We start from the raw sequence: 21,745 nt of genomic DNA, 5'->3' as shown, positions 1-21,745 counted from the left end.
CCTTGTACAGGTTCACTGTCTATATCATTTACACTTCCTGACCTTGTTATATAAGACTCTGAAGGCACTGAAGCAGATAATAGTGTACACGGCTGAGCCGTACACCAGGGTGTGAGAAGGTGTGTGTGTTTCATAAGGCCTCACTGCCATTTGCACTGAAACATCCACTTAGAGATAATAAAGTTATAATCTACAGTTCCTTTCTGTGCATGCCATGGTTTTATCATCCCCATTGTGTCTCTATTTCTGGTTACTGTAATTAACTGCTTTTTGGTAAATGCCACATTCCACAAATATGGGATACTTTTGTGGCCTAGAACTTTCAAAAAGCATTAAAGGAAAACTGACTTAGCGTGACAAGTACCTTGTTTTTTTTTTTTACTTTAAATTTTACAGTTAAATTAATGTGGACATTTATTTAATGTCTGTTGCAAGAAAATAGTAAAAACCACATAAATCAGGGTTTATAATAAATAGGAGATTATATTAAAATGCAGATTTATGCGTTGATTGGGAGTGGGACTGATATTGGGCCATAGATATTAAGAGCCATTCCAACAAAGAAAGAAACCATAGCACTCGTGTGAAAGTCAAAAAGAAATACCTCAGAGCCATTACCATGGTTGTGATTCAGTATATGAATACATTGTTTTGTAATGGTATGAATCATACACTTTATGGGCAACTATGACATTTTTTCTATTTCATAACATTACCTTTGCAGTCTGGCAACCACTCGAGGATCACGTACGCGCACAATCGCAAGATTTTACTCCTCATGAGCGTCAAAATTGTATTTTTTCCAAGTCAAATTTAAAAACAGCAGTGAGCTTTGCTTACAGGAAGAGAAGAGCGCTTCAAAAACAAATTAAACGGAGGAGGCGGTATAGCTTAATTGTCAATCTGAAAAAGCCCGTTTCTTTGTTTACAACGGTGAGATCTGCAGGTGTTTGAAAGTGAACGCTATTTAATGGGTTTCAGGGTTTCTGCTTTAACGCGGGCAAATATTTAATAGTCTTAAGTTTTATCAATTATGTCGTTCAGAACAATTAGAAAATCTATATCTTTTAATAGAAACACAGAAAATCTGTGTAGTGATATTACAGGTGCATCTCAATAAATTAGAATGTGTGCATTGAATTTATTTAATACACGAGTTTCACAATTTGAGTTGAATTACTGAAATAAATGAACTTTTCCACGACATTCTAATTTATTGAGATGCACCTGTAGTGTCCTTAGTAGAGCACACTTTCTCTTTTGGAGTAATCACCCGTCTTTTACTTCTCTGTGTTTTTAGTATCTAATTTATTTAACGTTTTATATGCTTCATGTTGTGCACTTTTACTAGTTTATTCACTTCACAGTTCCTACAGACGAACACACAAGAACACTGACTGAACTGTACTCTTACTGCAGTGCTAATTAACATGTACAACAAAAAAGAAGACTCAGAAAAAGAAGAGATTGTGTGCACTGGGTGGAATAAACTGAATTGACAGCCCATTAGTTTGTGTAACAATCAGATTATTGTGTGAGTTCGTGCAATGCTAGTCAGCATGAAGAGAATCAGAGATGGACTAATGAGAAATGCAGGGCTACTAGAGTTTAGATGACCTCCTGTGTTCACAGTCACTTCTGCTGAAGACATCAGACAGTGTTCAGTTTTCATGAGGGATCTTTCTGGAAGGTCATGGCATCATCTCTCCTGGTTTTAGCAGAGTACAAAACATGGATTATTAGGAGCTGATCCATCACGAACAGACTGGATAAGGAGCATCATCCACAGTGAGTTGCTCATCCTGTGTTAATGCTGCTTTATTAAGTTTCTCAAAAAAAAATGTTTTTTATAATTTTAAATGGAAATAAAATGATTTACATATATTAATGTTAACATAACATCCAATATTATGATTATATTATTAATTAAATGGTGCATGTATCCACATAATACCATTAGCCTACAATGAATGATAAAATATAAAATAAAATAAATTACAATAAAATAAAAATGTAAAAATAATGAATGATAAAATATAAAATAAAATTCATTAAAATAAAATAAAAACTTTTAAAGACATAAGACTTTACAGTGTCATTACCTCAGTCTTATTCCCTGTTGTTCTTCAGTCTATAGTTAACTAAAACTAAAGCCATAAAAAGGTTACTTAAAATAAATGATAACTGAAACAAAATTAAACATAAAACCTATATAAAACTTATAGTTTTATAAAGTTTTATAAAAATGTGAAACTTTTATTTCCGCTGGTTGCCAGGCTAACATTTCTTATTACTTTAGCTTAACTTGATGTACTAAAATAACTAAAAATAAAACTGAAATAAACCATTCAGGGTGTAACTAAATAGACATATATAAAAAAAGTTTCCAGTTACTATAGTAACCTCAGTTCCCTGAGAGCAGGAACGAGACAGCGTGAAGCATTCGCAGTGGGAACTCCTCCCCTTTTTCCTGAAAATCCTGAAACCTTCTTGGATAATGTCAGTACAATAAATTGGCTAATCATCACTAATTATGCAAATCACATGCAAATACTGACTAGCCTGCGGGCAGTATATAATGCGGTGAGAGTGACAATTGCCTCAGAATCTAAGACTGAATGCTTGAACTACTGATCGAGCTGCGATCACGGCGACCTTCGCAATGGCTCGTTCCCACTCTCAGTGAACCGAGGTTACGACAGTAAACGGCGCTCTGAGTCTCGGCATCACACGAGGTTGGCAGCTTGGAAGACAAAGCGGGCAAAGAAATGACCCACGCTTTAAAGGGGATATAAAGAGACTAAGGCACGTAGCCCGGTCTCGGCCAAAGGGTAATGGTCCGCCCAGGCCCAAAGCAAATACAATCGCCATCCACCGAGAGCGCATGCATATCTCCTATGCACTTAGGCAAGGGCAAGAAGCAGAGCAGTTTTGAGGGAGAGCTCCCTCCCTCATAGCAATAAATGCTAAGGGCTCGAACGGAGTAGAGAGAGAGATTTCATAACCAGCGCTAGGTCCCACGGCGGCTTTGACGGTGGGCATGGGGGATGTAATCTCCTCACTTCCCTGAGAAATCTGACCACCAGTGCATGCCTCTCGATCGATTGCCTGTCAACCGGGGAACGAAACAAAGCAATAGCGGCCACCCACATAAACCTTTAGTGTTGACGGTAGACTCCAGTTATCTAGCCTGTGCTGCAGAAAATGTAAAACGTCCGACACAGGACAGCTTGCCGGGTCGATATCTCTATCACAGCACCATTTCACAAACACTCTCCATTTAAGAGCGTACAGACGCCTAGCAGAAGGTGCACGAGAATCAGTGAGCGTGTCAAGCACATGGGGAGGCAGGGCACCTCTAGGACCCCTGAAGAAGCCACACATGAAGGCTTCACAGCTCCGGGCTGGGGTGCCATATCGAGTCATTCACTTGAGACAGTGAGACAGTGAAAAGAACAGCGGGCAGTGCGTGTTCTCGCTCGTTGCAAAGATTCTCCTCCTCCCTCCCGAAGTGGTCCCAAATCATCCGAACCGAACTAGGATGCAGCCTCCCCGTGAGGAATTCCGTTCCTCGAAAGCATGTCCACTCTGTGGTTTAGGAGACCTGGGATATGAGCCGCTCTGATGGAGAGTAGATGATGATCTGCCCATAATAGAAGACTCGCAGCCTGCTTGAAAAGGGCTCTGGAGCACATGCCGCCTTGGCGATTTATGTATGAAACCACAAACATATTGTCGTTGTGAATCAGCACATGTCACTGTTCCAGCTGTGGCAGAAAAGCCACTAAGGCTAAGGACACCACTTTTAGTTCCAAGCGGGTTATGTGCCACCTGCTCTGAGACTCTGACCACAGGCCTGAAGTCGGTACACCCCTGCACACTGCTCCCCAGCCTGAGGTTGACGCATCTGTCGTAACCACAGTGCGTGCTGCTACCAGTCCCAGGGGAACCCCCCGGCTGAACATTTCTGGGTCACGCCACAGTCTCAGAGCGCTGACACAGCTGTGTGTGACCACGATGCGCATGCGACCTGTGGTCCATGCTCTCCACGGAACTCGAGTTTTCAGCCACAACTGTGCCGCATGTGCAGAAGACCCAGGTGGCAGGCTGATGAGGCCCACACCATAAGTCCCAGAAGCCTCTGAAATTCCCTCAAGGGAACAGACTGGCCCGTTTTGAAGAGGCGCAGAGCTGATGAAATGGTTGTTATGCGCTCTTGAGAGATGCAGGCTCAGGGTGAACATGCTCTTCTGCATATTCACACGCAGCCCTAGGGACTCCAGGTGGCGAAGCAGTGCATCTGTATGACTGATAAGCATATCTCGTGAATGGGCTAAAGTCAGCCAATCGTCCAGATAGTTTAGAATGCGCATACCGCTCGCTCTGAGAGGGGAAAGCGCTGCATTTATGCACTTCGAGAACGTGCGCAGTTCTAAAGCCAGCCCGAATGGGACCACTGAGTACTGGTATGCCGTGCCCTCAAAAGCAAACCTCAGAAAGCGTTTGTGGCGCGGTACTATCTGAATATGAAAGTATGCATCTTTCAGATCTACGGATGCAAAGCAGTCCCGGGATGGATTTGTGCAAGGATCTGCTTCAGAGTCGTCATCCTAAATGCACGCTTGTGAAGTGCTCTGTTGATGGGTCTTAGGTCCAGAATCAGACAGAGTCCACCATCTCTCTTGGGCACCACAAAAAAGCGGCTATAAAACCCGCTCTCCAGCTCTCTCGGAGGGACTTGCTCTATCGCTTTATTGCAAGGCTGTGTGTGAACCTCCTGTCTCAAAACAGGGGCATTTTGAGGCATTGTCAGTTACGGAACCACGCCGTTGAAATGGGGAGATCTGTGTCTGAACTGGAGGGAATATCCGTGTTCTATAATGCTCAGCACCCAGCGTGAAATGCCTGGAATAGCTCTCCACATGTCTAGGAACTGACATAGCGGCCGAATCTCTCCGGTCGCTATTGCTGGCAGTGATGCTCCTCTGAGTCCTCGAAACACATGCTGGCAAGTCAGTGCAGTGCACGCAGTCGGACTCAAAGAACTCCGCCTCAGCATGGGCCAGGTCCTGGCAGGCGATGCAGTGCTTGTGCAGGTCCTCCGGGTCAATGGGGCCCATGCAAATTCGGCAAAAGTTAGCCATCGGATGCAGTAAAGAAGCTGTCATATCTTCTGGTGCGTCTTTGACGATGGCAACATGAAGGAGAAGATTCTGAGGCAACTGTCGCTCTTACCGCATTATATACTGCCCACAGGCTTGTCAGTATTTGTATGTGATTTGCATAATTAGCGACAATTGGCCAGTTTATTGTACTGCCGCTATCCTATAAGGTTTCAGGATTTTCAGAGAAGGAGATGAGTTCCCACTGTGAATGTTTCACAATGTAGAGTTAATGCTCGAAAGGGAACTAAACAAAACTAAACAAAAACTACTTAAAATTATTAAAAAAAAAACTAAAATTAAAAAGGAAAGTATTCAAATTAAAACAAAAATAAAAACATCAAAATATTAATAAAATCTATAATAATATCTGTGATACTAAATAACACTGCTGAATGCACGATGAAGCTGTATAATATGCCTGACATGTATCTGCTGATCTTGGAAGAAGTTGAATAAAATAAAATAAAACTTTTAGTTGAGTACAGTCTCTCCTAGAAAGTAAACTTCCTAGATTCATTAAATTATAGGTAGTTTTACTGAATTAAGAGGAATTTAAAAAACAACAAAAACAACAAAACTTTTACATTTTGTAAAAAAAAAAAAATTCAAACAATGTTACAACATAAAATGAATCAGAAATATGTTTGTATGTGTGTATGTATTGATTTATTTATAGTTATTTAACTATTTATTTAGTTAGGTATTAGTTAGTTAATTTGCTAATCAAAGTAGAAGCTACACACTTCTGTTATTGAATGCTTGCTGAAGCCGAATAACATGCCTGACAAGTATCTGCTGCTCTTGGAGGAAGTTGGTGTGTGATTCGGGTGGAGGATGAGGTCCTCTCTGGTGGTGTCTGGTGGAGATAAGGGTCTGCGGGCACGACTTGGACGAATGAGACAACTGCTGTGCCAGACTGGGCATCATGTGGATGTGCAGATGGACGAGGAGCCTGGCGTTTGGCTCAGGAGCTTCCATCTGCTGGACCTTGAGGAATGCAGTGAGGTCAGTGCTGATGAAGATCTATTGACAATTACATTTGCATTTATTCATTTAGTATGCTCTTTAATGCAAAGCAGCTTACAAATAAGCTGTATAAATTATAAAGATTCAGAGCTGGCTAAAATTGAGCTTAGACAGAACAACAGTAAATCTCCAAGAGTATATCCATCCCTTCTAAACCTCTGATGTATATTTGTTGATTGTAATATATGAAAAATATTCCTGAGGTAATTCATGCATCCACTTTCGTCAGGCTCACTTTTGTTGAATTGACACTATCGTTCAAACTTTTTCAAAATGTTTTTTTTTTTAAGAAATTAATACCTTTATTAAGCAAGAACACATTAAATTCATCAAAAGTGACAGTGAGGACATTTATAATGTTACAAAAGATTCCTATTTTGATAATCTTGATAAAATGTATCACGGTTTCCACAAAAATAGTAAGCAGCACAACATTGATTTTTAACATTGATGATAATAAGAAATGTTTCTTGAGCAAATCAGCATATAAGAATTATCTCTGAAGGATCATGTGACACTGAAGACTGGCGCAATGAAGCTGAAAATTCAGTTTTGCATCACAGGAATAAATTACATTTTAAATATATTCACATAGAAAAGTTATTTTAAATTGTAATAATATTTCACAATATTACTGTTTTACCGTATTTTGATAGAATAAATGTCTTAAAAAACATTAATCATTAATTAAAATCTTACTGACCCCCCAAAAATTTGAGCATTAGTGTATGTTGTTGTTGTCATAAATAAAATAAAAATAAACCAAAAATAAAATTATGGGTAAGGAGCAATGGTGGTTTAGGTATCACCCTGAATGGTTAAAAATTGTTTAAATGTTTAAATTGATCTACTACCAGAGTTATTACCTGACAAGATGTTACTAAGCATGTCAACAATGAAAAGTATTTTAACATTGCTGGTATGTACTTTGTGTGTGTGTGTGTGTGTATGTGTGTGTGTGTGTGTGTGTGTGTGTGTGTGTGTGTGTGTGTGTGTGTGTGTGTTAGCTATTCTACCTGGCATTAAGACACACACCAGCATATGACCTCTGTCTTAGTATTGAGTGGTATTGTTAGTGGATATAGATAAATACTTTTATCGTGATGGTCGTGGTCTCTCAATAAGAGTTCAGTAGTGTGCGTCACTTATTGTTATGTTGTAGTGTCTCTGTGAGCGTGGGGTAAAAACTGTAAATTAGCAATTGTATGGTTGAATTAGTTGTTTATAAATTAAATGCTGCTTAATTTGTATACATTTAGTTTAATTCCTTTTAAGTCTTGTATTTTGCCCAAATTCTCATACCAAGAAATCTCAGAATGACATGGTAAAATAAAATATTTAAATCATAATCTTAATTTTCAATTTAAAATGAAGTCATGTGGATTTCCATACTTCCACACTTGACATTGTGAATCCTACTATACCTAAGGCTTAGGTCATGAATATTAATTAGCAATGTGAAGTTGCTTGGTAAACTACCAGAGGCGTTCCACGCAACGTAATTAATATTAATGACGCGCCCCGTACGTCATACTAAACGTAATTGTCCAACCCACTGCAGTTTAAAGCGCTTGACAGGTGCGCTGTGCTATATAGACAGCTAAAACACAGACATAACCGTAAATATAATCATTTTCTTCGGTCACGGATTTCATTTTCCTTTAAAGCATAATATATTTGATGACAGTAATGGTAGTACTGTATGAAACGTACAGTAAGTTGACTTTATCTTCACTGGAGTTCTTAATTAAACCTCACTTCGCAAAGCCATCCATTTCCACCAGCTCTCTAGACATGGTAGTCAAGTTTGACACTAGCTGACTAAGAAATAAAGTTTACAAGTTTTTTTTTGCTGCGCTAATGCAAAGTCTAAACGCTTACACTACTTGATCATACGGCTGAAGAAATAAAGAGCTGAAAACATGGCAAAATGGGAGTTCACAATGGTAAGTCGCTTACTTAATTAGGCTATTTTCATCAAGGACATTAATTCTGTTTAATATTAGTTTAAAAATTAGAATGACTTGAGAAAAAGTAACTTTGTATCATCAGATCTGGAAACGCGATTTGTTGTTGTACAGTGTGTCGCGCGGCGCATTAGTGTTTCTCTTCACGTTAATGCCAGAGAAAATGCAGTATATCTTGTTCTTTTTTTTCCGGACATCTCAGTACTGTCACAAAAGCTCAATGTTTTTACAATTAGACGTGATATTGGCTTTAGGAAAGCGTTTAAGTGTTACATGTAATGCGTGCTCAGGGTAGGGTGCGGTGCGCTTCACTTTTCCCTCGGGAGTCTCACAGTCACAATAGAACCGATCTTGTGTTTGTTCTCAGACCCACCTGGAGATTGAATATATTTACAGTGTCCCGTTTCACAGCTGACCTGTGATAGTTTCAGCTTTCCCTTCCCCCATCATTCCCTGTGTTTTGTTCCATGGCACAGTTTTGAAGGAGACACGGGGCTTTGGCTTGGAAAGCTCTCTGTTTTGCTTGACTGGAGTTTCTGGGAAGAATGCACTTGTGATTTTCACAGCAATTGATTTGTTAGAGTAATAGGCTGCCCTTGGTTTACTTGGAAGCGCAACCCTTTCCAAATGTGTGGTTTGCATATTATGTAGCCTATATTCTGTGATATCCATTGAGCTTTTGGAACAGCAGTGATTCTTGAGGCTTAGAACAAAACAGGGCACAGCAGTGATTGACTTGACAGCTTACATATTTTACATGTCACACATGTATTTAATACAGCAGCATATTTTCTGGTGTTGCTATACTAATAGGTTCCACTTAAAATAAGGCAAATTAGCTAATTATCTAAATGATCTTAATTAAAAAAAAAAAAAAGTGTTGAAGTTGACATACAGGACATATATATATTTATTTATATTAGAAGTGTTTCTTTAAAAATACAATTTAATTTTTATTAGTTAATATAAGATAATATACACCACCATTCAAAAGTTTGGAGTCAGTAAGTTTTTGTTATGTTTAAAGAAGTTTTTTTACTCAAGGATCAAGAATACAGTACAACCGCAATGTTGTTAAATATTATTACAGTTTATAACAACTGCTGTCTATTCTAATACTGTATAATTTAAATTGTAATTTATTCCTGTAATGGTAAAGCTGAATTTTCAGCAACATTACTGCAGTCTTCGGTGCCACATGATCCTTCAGAAATCATTCCAATATGCTGATTTGGTGCTCAATAAATATTTCTTATTATTATCGATCCTGAAATTGTGCTATTTAATATTTTTGTTGAAACTGATTTTTTTTTCTTCATGATTCTTTGATAAATAGAAAGTTCAAAAGAACAGCATTTATTAGAAACAATTATTTTGTAACATTATAAATGTCGCCCTTTGATCAATGTAATGCATCCTTGGTGAATAAAAGTATTAATTTCTTAAAAAAAAACTGACCTCAAGCTTCTGAATGGTTGTGTATTATTTTATATACAACTAATTATTTTATTTTACATGAAGCATTAAGTTATGTTATGAGGATAGGTGATTTTATAGCTATTAATCTTTTTTTAATTTAAAAACAATCAAGTATACTTTGTTTTTTAAAGCATTATAGGACATACATCCCGTGTTCAAGAATCAGTGATAGATGACACCATTATGCTAATATGTCCTCAAGCCAGTTGTTATGAGCTCATCTAATATTGGTCACATCTGAATTAGTCAACAACCAGCTCAACAACAACAACTGTGTTTTCCCTGGTAGAGAAAACACTGGACTTAATGTACTCCAGTATGTTACACAGTCTGTCTTTGTTTAAAATCATCAGGGGTTTTTTTTATTCGCCCACAGCTGTTATTCATTGTGGGTATGATATTTGCTATGCAAATAATCATGGCTTCATTTTACCACCAAAGAGGATTTTTGGTGTCAGCTAGTTATGGTTTTCCGCCATGAAAGACCTTAAATTATTTCTCTTCTTTCCTTAAAATGAAAATGAAAGGTCTTCTTGTGTGGGCATCATTAAACAGCGGTGTTATTATTTTTAGTACTGTAAAAATGTTTGGTGTATTTGCTTATAACATGATTTGAACTCTGTATTGTACATGATTTTGTTGAAAAAGCATCTGCTAAGAACATAAATGTAATGTACAATGTATTGTCTTCTCAAGCCAGTGAAGATAAAATGTATTCACTCCTCTTGACTTATAATTTGGATAACAATTTGCCTGTATTTTGCAAAACTCCTGTTTTGTATATTTCTTCCTGGAAAGTGAAATGTTAGGTCAGTGCCTTGCAGCAACCTTTTTTGGAAGTTGAAGACCTACATTTCAGTGCAGTTCACTGCAGAAGCCAAATCCACTGCTGTTCTGTTTTTCTAAAATCTCATGAACTGCTGCGGTATAATCATGACTGTAAAATAGAATCTTTATGGCACTGTGTTTGTTTAATAGTGCTACAATAGGCATCATATCAAGCTTTACAGTAGGTTCAATGTGTGCATATTTTTCCTTTAGTCAGCTGCAAATTCAACATGTATAGCCTGATGATGTATTTGTCTAGGACCCGGTGCAGGAGTGGGGAGAGGAGGTGGAAGACGGTGCCATTTATGGGGTCACTCTTCACCGAGAACCCATCCAGCCCCCACCTGATGCTGCTGAGAACTCTTCTGCCTTCGGCTTCATGCAGTACTGCACAATGAAGGTCCGCAGGCTTAAAGCAGCCACTCTGGAGCGTCTTGTCTCAGAATTGGTGAACCCGGAGTGCCCTGACCCAGACTACATGCAAATCTTCCTCTCCACCTACAGAGCCTTTACCTGCACAAATGCTTTCATAGAACTCCTGTTTCAAAGGTTAGCACAAATGCTCAGTTGGTGTTAATTTAATTGCTGTCTCAGAGGGTTATAGGGACATTAAGCTAACATTTACTGTTTAAAAGTTTGGCGTCGCTAAGATTTTTTTAAAGTAAACTAATACTTGTATTCAACAAGGATGCATAAAATTGATCAAAAGTTCAGTAAAGACATTTATAAAGACATTTATAATGTTACAAAAGATTTCCAGCTAATAAATGCTGTTATTCTGAATGTCCTATCAGAATGTTGTCATCAGGGAATCCTGAAAAAAATTATCATGGTTTCCACAAAAATATTAAGCACCAAATCAGCATATTAGAAGGATTTCTGAAGGATCATGTTACACTAAAGACTGGTGTAAGGATGCTGAAAATTCAACTTTGTTTCACAGGAATAAATTACATTTTAAAATATATTCTAAATATATTCCAAATTGTAATATTCTAAATATTTAAACTGTAATAATATTTTACAATATGACAATTTTTACTGTATTTTTGATCAAATAAATAAATGCAGCCTTGGTGAGCATATAATAATTTATAAGTATAGTCTACCCAAACAATCATTCATTTTTTCCTCCCACAAAAATAGATGTTTAGCAGAATGTTTAAGCTTCTGTTTTCCATACAGTAAACGTGAACAGCAGCTTGGGCTGTCATGCTCCGATAAGAACCAAAAAGTAATCCACTTGTGTTCCTTCTAATACAATTACAATTGTAAGGAATTAACTAAAATTTAACTGTAAAATAAAATAAAGTATTTTGTAAAGTAAAATAACTGTAGCTAGTCATGTTTTTTTATTATGCGTCAGTGACAGTTATAACGGATATGGGCTGTTTCCAACACCTGAATGGAGGAAGTGTGGCATCAAGGTACCTCTGAATGTAATGTTTCCATAACATTCCATCATACCTTCATGTGGTGATATACCACAAACATATGCCTTAAACATATGGCAAATTCTGAATGTCTTAGCACATTAGACATGATGTTATGTGCATTACAGGCCTGTTTCTTTTGGAGGTACCTTCATAAAGTCATTGATTTCCAATTCAGACACAGCTATCCCACATGTATTTAAATATGAGGGAATTTACATGACATACATTCTACAAGGCTCAGGGATTGTGAATAATCAAATGAGGGGGGAAGCCCAAGTTTCTAAATTCAGTATGAGGCAGAGTATTTCTCAGAGACATCTTTTATTCCTGTGGAATTATTACAGTCCATTATCACATTATACAAATCAGTGACGCAGTGGAATGGAAGAGAACACCTCACACTGTTGAACAGGTTTCACTTGACTTGTCTCACGTCAGAGGCGCTTTTGTTGAACCGCGAGAGTCCTTTGTGTTTTGTTTAAGCATAAATAAAGGTAATAGGCCTCAAAAGATCACTTGTTACACATTTGTGTCAGAAATTGTTACAATGTTCATAATCCTAAAACTTATTTTGAATGGTTTTAGGAATGTTTTGAATATTAAATTTAGACTTATTTATTTGTCTCTGTAGAGAGGACATGGTCACCAATCTGGACAACAGTGTCTGTTTTAGGAGGTGAGTTGAATTCACATGTTTAGGAATGTCCTGGAATATTTGATTCTGATTGGTCAATTGTGATATTCTGTGGTCAAATATTGTTTTATAATGAACTTTAAATTGAAACTGGTTGTCGCGTGCAATCATTATCTATTATTAATAAAGTGAAACTGGTTATTCATCTTGATTATTCATTCTAATTCCAAGAGCTTCATTGATTACTCCAATACAATGCGTGTGTGTGTGTGTGTTTGTGCGCGCGCAGTTCTATGCCATGTCTGATCCGGCTGTGGTTAGACGAGTATCAAGAGGACCTTCGGGACTCTCCAGATCACCAGGCTCTTCGGCTGCTCTGTGCTCATCTGCGTCATCGCCTTTGTTTCAGACGTCTGGTTCATCAAGCCGATGCTCTTCTCAGAAAATTTCAGACTGAAGGCAAGTCTTGAAATATGGCTAATTTAGCTTTTATGCACACACACCCAAAAAAATCTACGCTAAATAACAGACAAACACACAGGTACATCAGCAGAAGCCAGCACAGCTGCTGTAGAGAATCGGGCAACTGAAGACATCACGGACAGACAGGACATAGAAGAGATGGGGGATGTACTGGGCTTCCCTGCACGAGACATTGCTGAGCAGCTCACGCTCTTAGATGCTGTAGGTGTCAAGATTTACATACTGAGGCTGGTTTTTATTTATGGCCTACTTTTATTCATCTGCTTCCATTTCTTTCTCAGGAACTCTTTGTCAAAGTGGTTCCATTTCACTGCCTTGGCTGCATTTGGTCTCAAAGGGACAAGAAAGAGAATCGGAATCTAGCACCCACGGTTCGTGCCACCATTTCGCAACTGAAGACATCACGGACAGACAGGACATAGAAGAGATGGGGGATGTACTGGGCTTCCCTGCACGAGACATTGCTGAGCAGCTCACGCTCTTAGATGCTGTAGGTGTCAAGATTTACATACTGAGGCTGGTTTTTATTTATGGCCTACTTTTATTCATCTGCTTCCATTTCTTTCTCAGGAACTCTTTGTCAAAGTGGTTCCATTTCACTGCCTTGGCTGCATTTGGTCTCAGAGGGACAAGAAAGAGAATCGAAATCTAGCGCCTACGGTCCGTGCCACCATTGCCCAGTTCAATGCCGTCACTAACTGCGTTATCACCTCTCTGCTGTGCCCTCCTTCCACATCCCCTCCCGGTTCCCCATCCTGCACTCGTAGCGGCCCTACACACAGGGCAAAGATTATTGAGAAGTGGATCTCTGTAGCTCAGGTGTGTATGAGGCCCGAAACATACTAAAAAAATTTGAGTCTGAAATATGTCAGAGCACAATTCATAATGGAAGAACGTGTTGCACTTGTGCAGTTCTCAGCCACAGGGCAAAGATTATTGAGAAGTGGATCTCTGTAGCTCAGGTGTGTATGAGGCCCGAAACATACTAAAAAAATTTGATTCTGAAATATGTCAGAGCACAATTCATAATGGCCACAAGGAGCACTATAATAGACGGAATACTCTGCTCAAGTTTTCTTTTTCAGGTCAATTACTGTTGTGACAGAGCAACATTTTGCAAACAATTTTGCTGAGCAAATTAAGATAATTAAACCGTTGACGTTTATGTCTAACTACTACTATCAGTTTTAATGGTACAGATGTTTAAAGATTTCCTTATCACTTTGTGTTGTTACATATTTGATCCAGTGTAAATTTGTGAAGTTAATATTTCTTTCCTCTTCTTAAACCCAAGGCATTATATTTTTTATAATTTTTTGGATTACAGGAGTGCCGTCAGTTGAGAAACTTCTCCTCTCTGAGAGCCATCTTATCTGCTCTTCAGTGCAATGCTGTTTACCGGCTAAAGAAAACCTGGTCGGCAATCAGCAGGTAATGCTTTCTGATCCTGACATGAATAGTTGCTAAACCTGTAGTGCAATGTTAAGTGCACATATTAAATTTGCACAACACATGGTATTAAATTTAAATGGATAATATATGTAATTTCAGGGAGAGTATGGCTGCCTTCGATCTCCTGTGCGACACATTTCCTGATGAGAACTGTGTGCTGGTCAATCGAGAGATACTTGTAGAGGTATGCTTCACAGATTTGCCTGCATGTTTTAAACCTGTTGTCTATTCTAATCTAAAATTTTACATGTACACTTTTATTCAAGTTTGGGGTCAGTAAGATTTTAATGTTTTTGATAGAAGTCTCTTATGCCCACTAAGGGTGTATTCACACCTGTCTTGTTTGGTTCGATTGAATCGAACTCAAGTTCGTTTCCCCCTTTGGTGCGGATCTTTTGGGCAGGTGTGAATACAGCAATCGCGCTCTGGTGCGCACCAAACAACCGTACCGAGACCCAGCTGAAGAGGTGGTCTCGGTCCGCTTCCAAATGAACTCTGGTACGGTTTAATGAATGAACCAATGAATGGATGACCTTAAGCACACGAGTGATTTTGTTTACAGTTTCTGGTTTACTTGCTAAAAGGGCAATGTGAAAGCGAACCGCACCAAACAAAAATAATCAACATTGTATTTGGTCCGGACCAAAGCAAGTGAACTAGCAGACTTTCCTGGTGTGAATACACCCTTAAGCCCCGTTCACACCAAGAACGATAACTATAAAGATAACTATAAAGATAACGATATTAGCGTCCACACCAGCGAACAATATCGTCTGTTTATTCTAAGCGCACGCGCCTCTGCCGCTTTAAATTTTTGAGCTCGTTACAGCAGGATGGATTCTGATTGGCTTTCAATTTTTTATCGTTCATCAGCTGGAGAAAAATCGTTTTGAAAGTGATTCCAACGATATCGTTTCTCTTTGTCTTTATCGTTATAGTTGTGGTGTGGACTCTGCTATTCTTTAATATTGAGAACGATTTTTAGAACTATATCTTTATCGTTATCTTTATAGTTATCGTCCTTGGTGTGAACGGGCCTTAAGGGTGCTTTCACACTAGCACTTTTGGTGCGCACCCTGGTTCGATTGATGTCAGAATTCGGTTCGTTTGGATGATGTGAATGCTGTCTTCCGAACTCGGGTGCACACCCCCGAACCATACCCAAGTCCGCTTAAAAAGGGTGGTCTGGGGTACGGTTCATGTGAACTCCGGTACGGTTCGCTGTTGATGTGAACGCAATCGTACCAAATCGCGGAAGTGAACCGCTTTTAATGACATATTATTTGATAAAAATGTGTGTTTGTGTGTGTTTCACTCACTTTCCTGACGAGCGTGACTGACGCGCTGCAAGCAGAGAGCTGTATATCTCATTTCTGTTCGCCTTCAGCTTTCTTTAGAGCATTTGCAGTACATTCGTAAGACAGACGTAAGTGCCGTTATGTACCGAAGCTTTGTAAACAAAACGAACGGTTCAAAAACGTAAATATATAAAAGTGCAGAGAGCAATGTTATGCATTTGCCGCCTTCTCCTGCGCCGTCGTTACTAAGCAACGGGGTAAACAGCTGCTGGCTTGTTGACCCCAACGAACCGCGGTTCGGACCCAAATAAAATAATATGAACGCAGTCCGACAGGGGGAGGGGGGAGCAATCGAACTCTGGTTCGGACCAGGCAAGCGAACCAAGTGTGAAAGCACCCTTAGACTGCATTTATGTAATAAAAAATACAGTATAATTGTGAAATATTATTACAATTTAAAATGCTGTTGATTTGAATATATTTCAAAATGTAATTTAGTAAAAGTTATAAAAAAATTTTTTTTTTCAGGATTCTTTGATTAATAGAAAGTTCAAAAGAAAAGCATTTATCTGAAATAGAAACATTGCAACTTTATAACATTATAAATATCTTTACTATCACTTTTGACCAATTTAAGACCTCCTTGCGGAATAAAAGTATTTTTCTTTCAAAAGAAAAAAACTTCCATCAATATCTAACACTTTGGCCTGCAATGTGCAAACAGATGCCTCTAATGTTTTAACATTATATGTAAGCGCCGATAGCAGTGTTGAATCTCTGATAAGATCATGACATTATCTCATCCCATGGCTGCTTTTATGTCCTTTTTACTATCTTAAAAGACACTACCAGGCAACATTCAATATTTTCCACACCCTATTTCACTTTAGCTCACATACAAAGAGTAAGTCAGTAGGGCTGAGGTTAAAAAATGAATCATCTTGTTGGCAAGGAAACCATTATGGAGGCACAACATCCCGTAATGTCCTGCAGTGTTTAGTATCCAGTGTATAACAACAAAACATTCATTGTTTTTATCTGTGCCGGCTCATAATAATAGTCTCTCCCATTCCTCCTTCCTCAATCTTTTATTATGTTCTGTTAAGTAATTGTACTTATCTTGAATTGTGGCATTACTTTGGGTGTGGGAGATTGATTTTGAATGTTTTCTAAAGTGATTTATGTAAATGTTTCTCTAGGACAGTTATTTCAGTGTATCTAATACTCTGTATTCAATCACATGTTTATCTAAATCAGTTTCACTGTTTGCATTTTAGTATGCCAAATGTCATGTTATCTATTTTTTGTGATTGATTTAGGAAGGAAACCAGGCAGCTGATGTAGACACTCACACCGCTTCTAAGTCTCCCAGACTCAGTCCTACATCTAAACACATGGTAAGATTCACTATTATTTGTCATAATAACAAGGCCCTGCTGAAAGTAGTACATTTGGCTTATTTAAGGCCACTGTCATAAATTGCTTTTAAAAATATGATTAAGCTGTTGTTTCTGGGAAATAACTGCCCTTTTTGGGAAGTATGCAACTGCACTGGCTCATTTGCTTACTGGTCTAGTTTGACTCAAGTAATTTCATTTTCGATATGAAAATCTGTCTAAATCTGAATCTGCCAACTCATTAATTAAAAGACCCAAAAGGGTATTACCATAATGCTAGCTGACACAGTATGATGGGGTTGCTTGTATCACCAGTAAAGATGCATCAACAGCATGTTCCTCTAACTGAGATATTTATGCTCAGCATAAATCACTTTTAGCTTTTTGTGTGGAAAAGATGTGTGTGCTTAAAAGAGGAAGCTTTTGATTGAAGTATGTGTGTGGATTTTGTGTTTCAGTTGAAATATATATTTCTGTTCAAAAGTCAGTACATTTTTTTGAAAGAAATGAATACTTTTATTCAGCAAGGATGCATTATGTTGACCAAAAGTGACAATAAAAACTTTCAAATTATTCTATTTCAAATTAATGCTGTTCTTTTGAGATTTCAATGTATCAAAAAAATCATGAAAAAATTCATCACATTTCCACAAATATTGACAATAATTAGAAACAACATTCATAATAAGAAATGTTTCTTGAGCAGTGTTGGGCAGTAACGCATTACTTAGTAATGCGTTACTGTAATTTGATTACTTTTTTAGTAACGGAGTAATTTAACGCGTTAAATAGTAATTAGAGTTATAGTTACAAGCCGTTATAACTGTAACTATAAGTTATAGCTTATAGTTACAAGCCGAGGTCTCTATACGTTACTGCCGCGTTACATTGCTGACAGAATGCAGTGTTTTATAATCTGGAGATTGTAAAAAGGATGTAGCACACGCACTGTTGAGTCAAGTGCCAGTTGATTAGAGACATGCTCCCGCGAGACAGAGTGCGGCACGGGACAAGACTTGATAGGCGAGTGCAGAGACTCGTGTGTGTGCGGGATGCGGGAGAATACAATGATTCACGGGACTCCCACAAAATAGAACTATCTAAACATAAAATATCTAAACCAAATAAATTGTTATTCATCTGCTGGGATTTCATAAACTTCATGGAGAAAAAAGTAACGTAACTAGTAATGTAACTAATTACTTTTAAAATAAAGTAATCAGAACAGTAACGTGATTACTTTTAAAATGAGTAATCAGTAATCAGTAATTTGATTACATTTTCGGAGTAATTTGCCCAACACAGTTCTTGAGCACCACATCGGCATACGGAAGACTGGAGTAACGGATCATATGAACAATGCCATCACATGAACAAATTACATTTAAAAATATATTAGAATAGAGAACCGTTCTTTTAAATTGTAATAATATTTAACAATATGACTGATTTTACTGTATTTTTTTTAATCATGTAAATTCAGCCTTGGTGAGCATAAGAGACAAAAACATTAAAAAATCTCGACCGACCCCAAACTGTTACTGTATTTTTGCCTGACAAGTTTGTTTTTCTGACAGACCCCCTCCAGTGGTGAGGTGCCGTACCTGGGCACTTATCTGACCGTTCTCACCATGTTGGACACAGCACTAAGTGACAATGTAGAGGTGAGAATTTTTTTCTGACCTTAATTCATGTCATATACTGTACATAGTAGTTGTTTTATTTTTTTCAGTTACCACACTGACGTTTCTTTGTTTAAATGATAAACTCTCTTCTTTGTGCTCACAGGGGGGTCTCATCAACTTTGAGAAGCGCAGAAAAGTTAGTACAATCACTGTAGCCTTCATATTGTTTCACTGAAAAGAAGCTCACTAGGTTTTATACCAAATGCTAGTGTGTCAAGAGTGCTGACGTGTGTTTCTCCATTCCTTTCTGTGTTCAGGAGTTTGAGATTCTGTCTCAGATCAGGCAGCTGCAGGCGTCATGTGCTCAGTACAATCTCCAATCACATCCTTGCATCATTTCCTGGATCAACAGCAGCATACCTCTTTCTGATCAGAAGAGGTGAGGCACCTCTTGCACATTTTGATGATTATATTCAGTTTGATCAATTTCCTGCTAACAATGTTGGTTGAAATGAAAAGAAATATGAATTCATGGCAGTGGTACTTTGGGAACTTCAGAAGATCAGCATCTCAGATATTTAGATATCAACTGTTAGTCTTTCTTTCTCATTAGCTATGAGTTGTCAAGAGAACTGGAGCCACCAGTTGACCCCTGTCCCAGCTCTCCCAACCCCTGGAGCCACCGGCTCATCACCAAGAAACTGACCTCGTGAGTGTTGTTTTGAGATGCAGTTTCAAAGCAATTTGTGCACCCAGACTATTCTAAAAGTAAAAAGACATTTTGCTAACTTGTGTTTCTGTTACATATGTTTCTCTTCTGCTCGCTGCAGATTGCTGTCTGGCAATGAGAACCTCTCAAAGAAGACTTTTGCTGATCAGATCAGTGTATCATCCTCTGGCTCCAGTGGCTCAGAGATGGAAGATCTCAGCAGCCCCAACCTCTCACTACTTAGATACAAAATACAGGTAACAAAACTGTAGACCAGAGCTGCAGACTTTTTGTTATTTACTACCTCATATACTCTATAGATGTTACAATATTTTGTTCTTTTAAAAAAAGTTTAGGCTGTCAATCGAATAAAGTATTTATTCAAATTAATTATGATATGATGAATCCATCAGCAGAATATAATGACTTATATTTGCTGAGACATTACATTATATAAAGCAAAACAATTGACAAAAAATGTCAGTATATTTATGGTTTTATTTCCATATTGTCCATAAGTCCAATTTGCAATCATTTTGATTTTGTCAATATGTCTGACGTAGATGTAGGAGCTGTTCACACAGACTTCATTCTCAGATTCAGTGTTGCTATTATTTACTAAAACTGTAAAAAAAATGTATTTTGGTAATTGAAATTAAGCAAAAAAAAAAAAATAATAAATACATGTAATATTTGATGAAGAACTTAAAAACATAATTTCATTTGTTCATGTTTTTGTATTAAAGTACTAAAAAGTACTTTTAAGTACTAAAACTGAAATAAGGCTATATAGAAATATAAAAAAAATGACAAGCAAAATTGCTAAAACTTAAAACTAAAATTAAAATGAAAATTGAAAATATAAAAATAAAAGTTAATTAAAAATATTAATAAATACTGTAATAGTATATAAATAATACTAAAATAACACTGATGTACACCTGCGTCAGACTTTAGTCAGTCTTTAGCTGTTGCATGACATCTTGCTGAGTTTTCAGTGTCTTTCAGTGCATGCGGGGCAGCGGGTTTAATTAAATGTTACTTTTGTTTATTGCATTATTAATTTGTAATCAATTGTACTAAATCAGTAGGCCTAAATCTGACAGGTCTAATATTATCTCTAAACCTATTTTGACTATTTGTTTTTACTGAGGCCTTTGGGTTATTAAAATCCATTCGGTTGTTTGTGACTTGTTTGTTTCACCTTAACCTTGCAGTCACAAAGTAGTTCATGTTTGCACAATCAACACAGAGCTTCAGTTAAGTTGACAGAACACAGTGTATTAGATAACAATACCGCCAGTCTGTGATGTTTTACATTCGACACATCATTTACCAAAGTATTTATTGCTTGCAATCTGTGTTGCTGAACACCTAAAAGAAATATACTTATGAAAGATTAAGCTATCTGATACACTTCATATGGTCAGTTGCCACTTAAATTATATATGAAAAACCTGTGCTATGCTCTTAACAGAATTCTTACAGATAATTAGGTTTGTTGAGGTAAATAGTCTTTCTCCATTCCCTCATTCACAGTCACCATCCGTATCCTGTCAGGACACCTCAGTAGACACACCCAGCTCCTCTCCGACTCCGCCCAGCTCTTTTCGAAGATGCCTACAGACGGATCTGTCTGCCCTGAACCCCGACAGCCCCTCCCCTACTTCATCTGCATCATCTTCATCATCCTCTCCTTCTCTCAAACATCCCATGTACAACAAGCAGGTCGCCGATTCTTGTATTGTCAGAGTCAGTGTGGAATTTGGCAACAACGGAAATATTTATAAAAGTATTTTGGTAAGTTGGCTTTAATATTTGGTGATTTCTGTGGTGTTCATGCTTCATGTCTTTTTTTTTATTTTTATTTTACATCTTTCTAATGGCAATGAGTCTGTGGCTTTCTACTCAGTTGTCAACCCCAGCAAATCTAAAGTCTTGAAACTTTATCATTTCTTTATTTTTAGATAACCAGTCAGGACAAGACAGCTCAGGTGATTCAGAGAGCTCTGGAGAAACACAACTTGGAGGAGATGAACTGCCAAGACTTTAGTCTCACACAAGTGGTTTCTAATGACAAAGGTGAGCTTCTTGATTCTGTGTATGACCTTAAAAAACACTGAAACTCAAATTAATTTAAAGTGTTATTTTAGTATTATTTATATACTATTAATATATTTGTTAATACTTTAAATTATGATTTATTTTTGTTATTTTGTTATATGCGTTTGTCATTTTTATTAGTT

The 21,745-nt window shown here is 37.7% G+C and overlaps 1 protein-coding gene across 1 annotated transcript; it reads left to right on the top strand.

The window, feature by feature from the left end:
• Positions 1-1,669: 1,669 nt before the first annotated feature.
• LOC107659981 (ral guanine nucleotide dissociation stimulator-like 1) lies at positions 1,670-21,622 on the top strand. The gene is made up of 18 exons (XM_016449118.1): positions 1,670-1,788; positions 5,973-6,170; positions 10,725-11,014; positions 12,533-12,577; positions 12,825-12,994; positions 13,077-13,129; positions 13,419-13,508; positions 13,589-13,837; positions 14,346-14,449; positions 14,570-14,654; positions 17,088-17,165; positions 18,743-18,829; positions 18,954-18,986; positions 19,108-19,229; positions 19,404-19,499; positions 19,621-19,756; positions 21,039-21,299; positions 21,467-21,622. The coding sequence occupies exons 2-18, from the start codon at positions 6,000-6,002 to the stop codon at positions 21,620-21,622; spliced, it is 2,226 nt and encodes a 741-aa protein (XP_016304604.1). The 5' UTR covers positions 1,670-1,788; positions 5,973-5,999.
• The last annotated feature ends 123 nt before the right edge of the window (positions 21,623-21,745 follow it).

This window comes from Sinocyclocheilus anshuiensis, unplaced genomic scaffold (assembly GCF_001515605.1).
Source record: "Sinocyclocheilus anshuiensis isolate Anshui unplaced genomic scaffold, SAMN03320099.WGS_v1.1 scaffold55, whole genome shotgun sequence".
Lineage (NCBI taxonomy): Eukaryota > Metazoa > Chordata > Actinopteri > Cypriniformes > Cyprinidae > Sinocyclocheilus > Sinocyclocheilus anshuiensis.
Note: the sequence above shows the minus strand (reverse complement) of the source record. Positions and strands in the feature narration are given on the sequence as shown.

What these genes read in the sequence shown, in the direction of transcription:
- LOC107659981 (XM_016449118.1), top strand. Translation starts at nt 6,000, where the DNA reads ATGAGGTCCTCTCTGGTGGTGTCTGGTGGAGATAAGGGTCTGCGGGCA. An exon ending in TACTTAGATACAAAATACAG is followed by an intron (nt 19,757 to 21,038) that starts GTAACAAAACTG and finishes CCTCATTCACAG; the next exon opens with TCACCATCCGTATCCTGTCA. An exon ending in ATATTTATAAAAGTATTTTG is followed by an intron (nt 21,300 to 21,466) that starts GTAAGTTGGCTT and finishes CTTTATTTTTAG; the next exon opens with ATAACCAGTCAGGACAAGAC.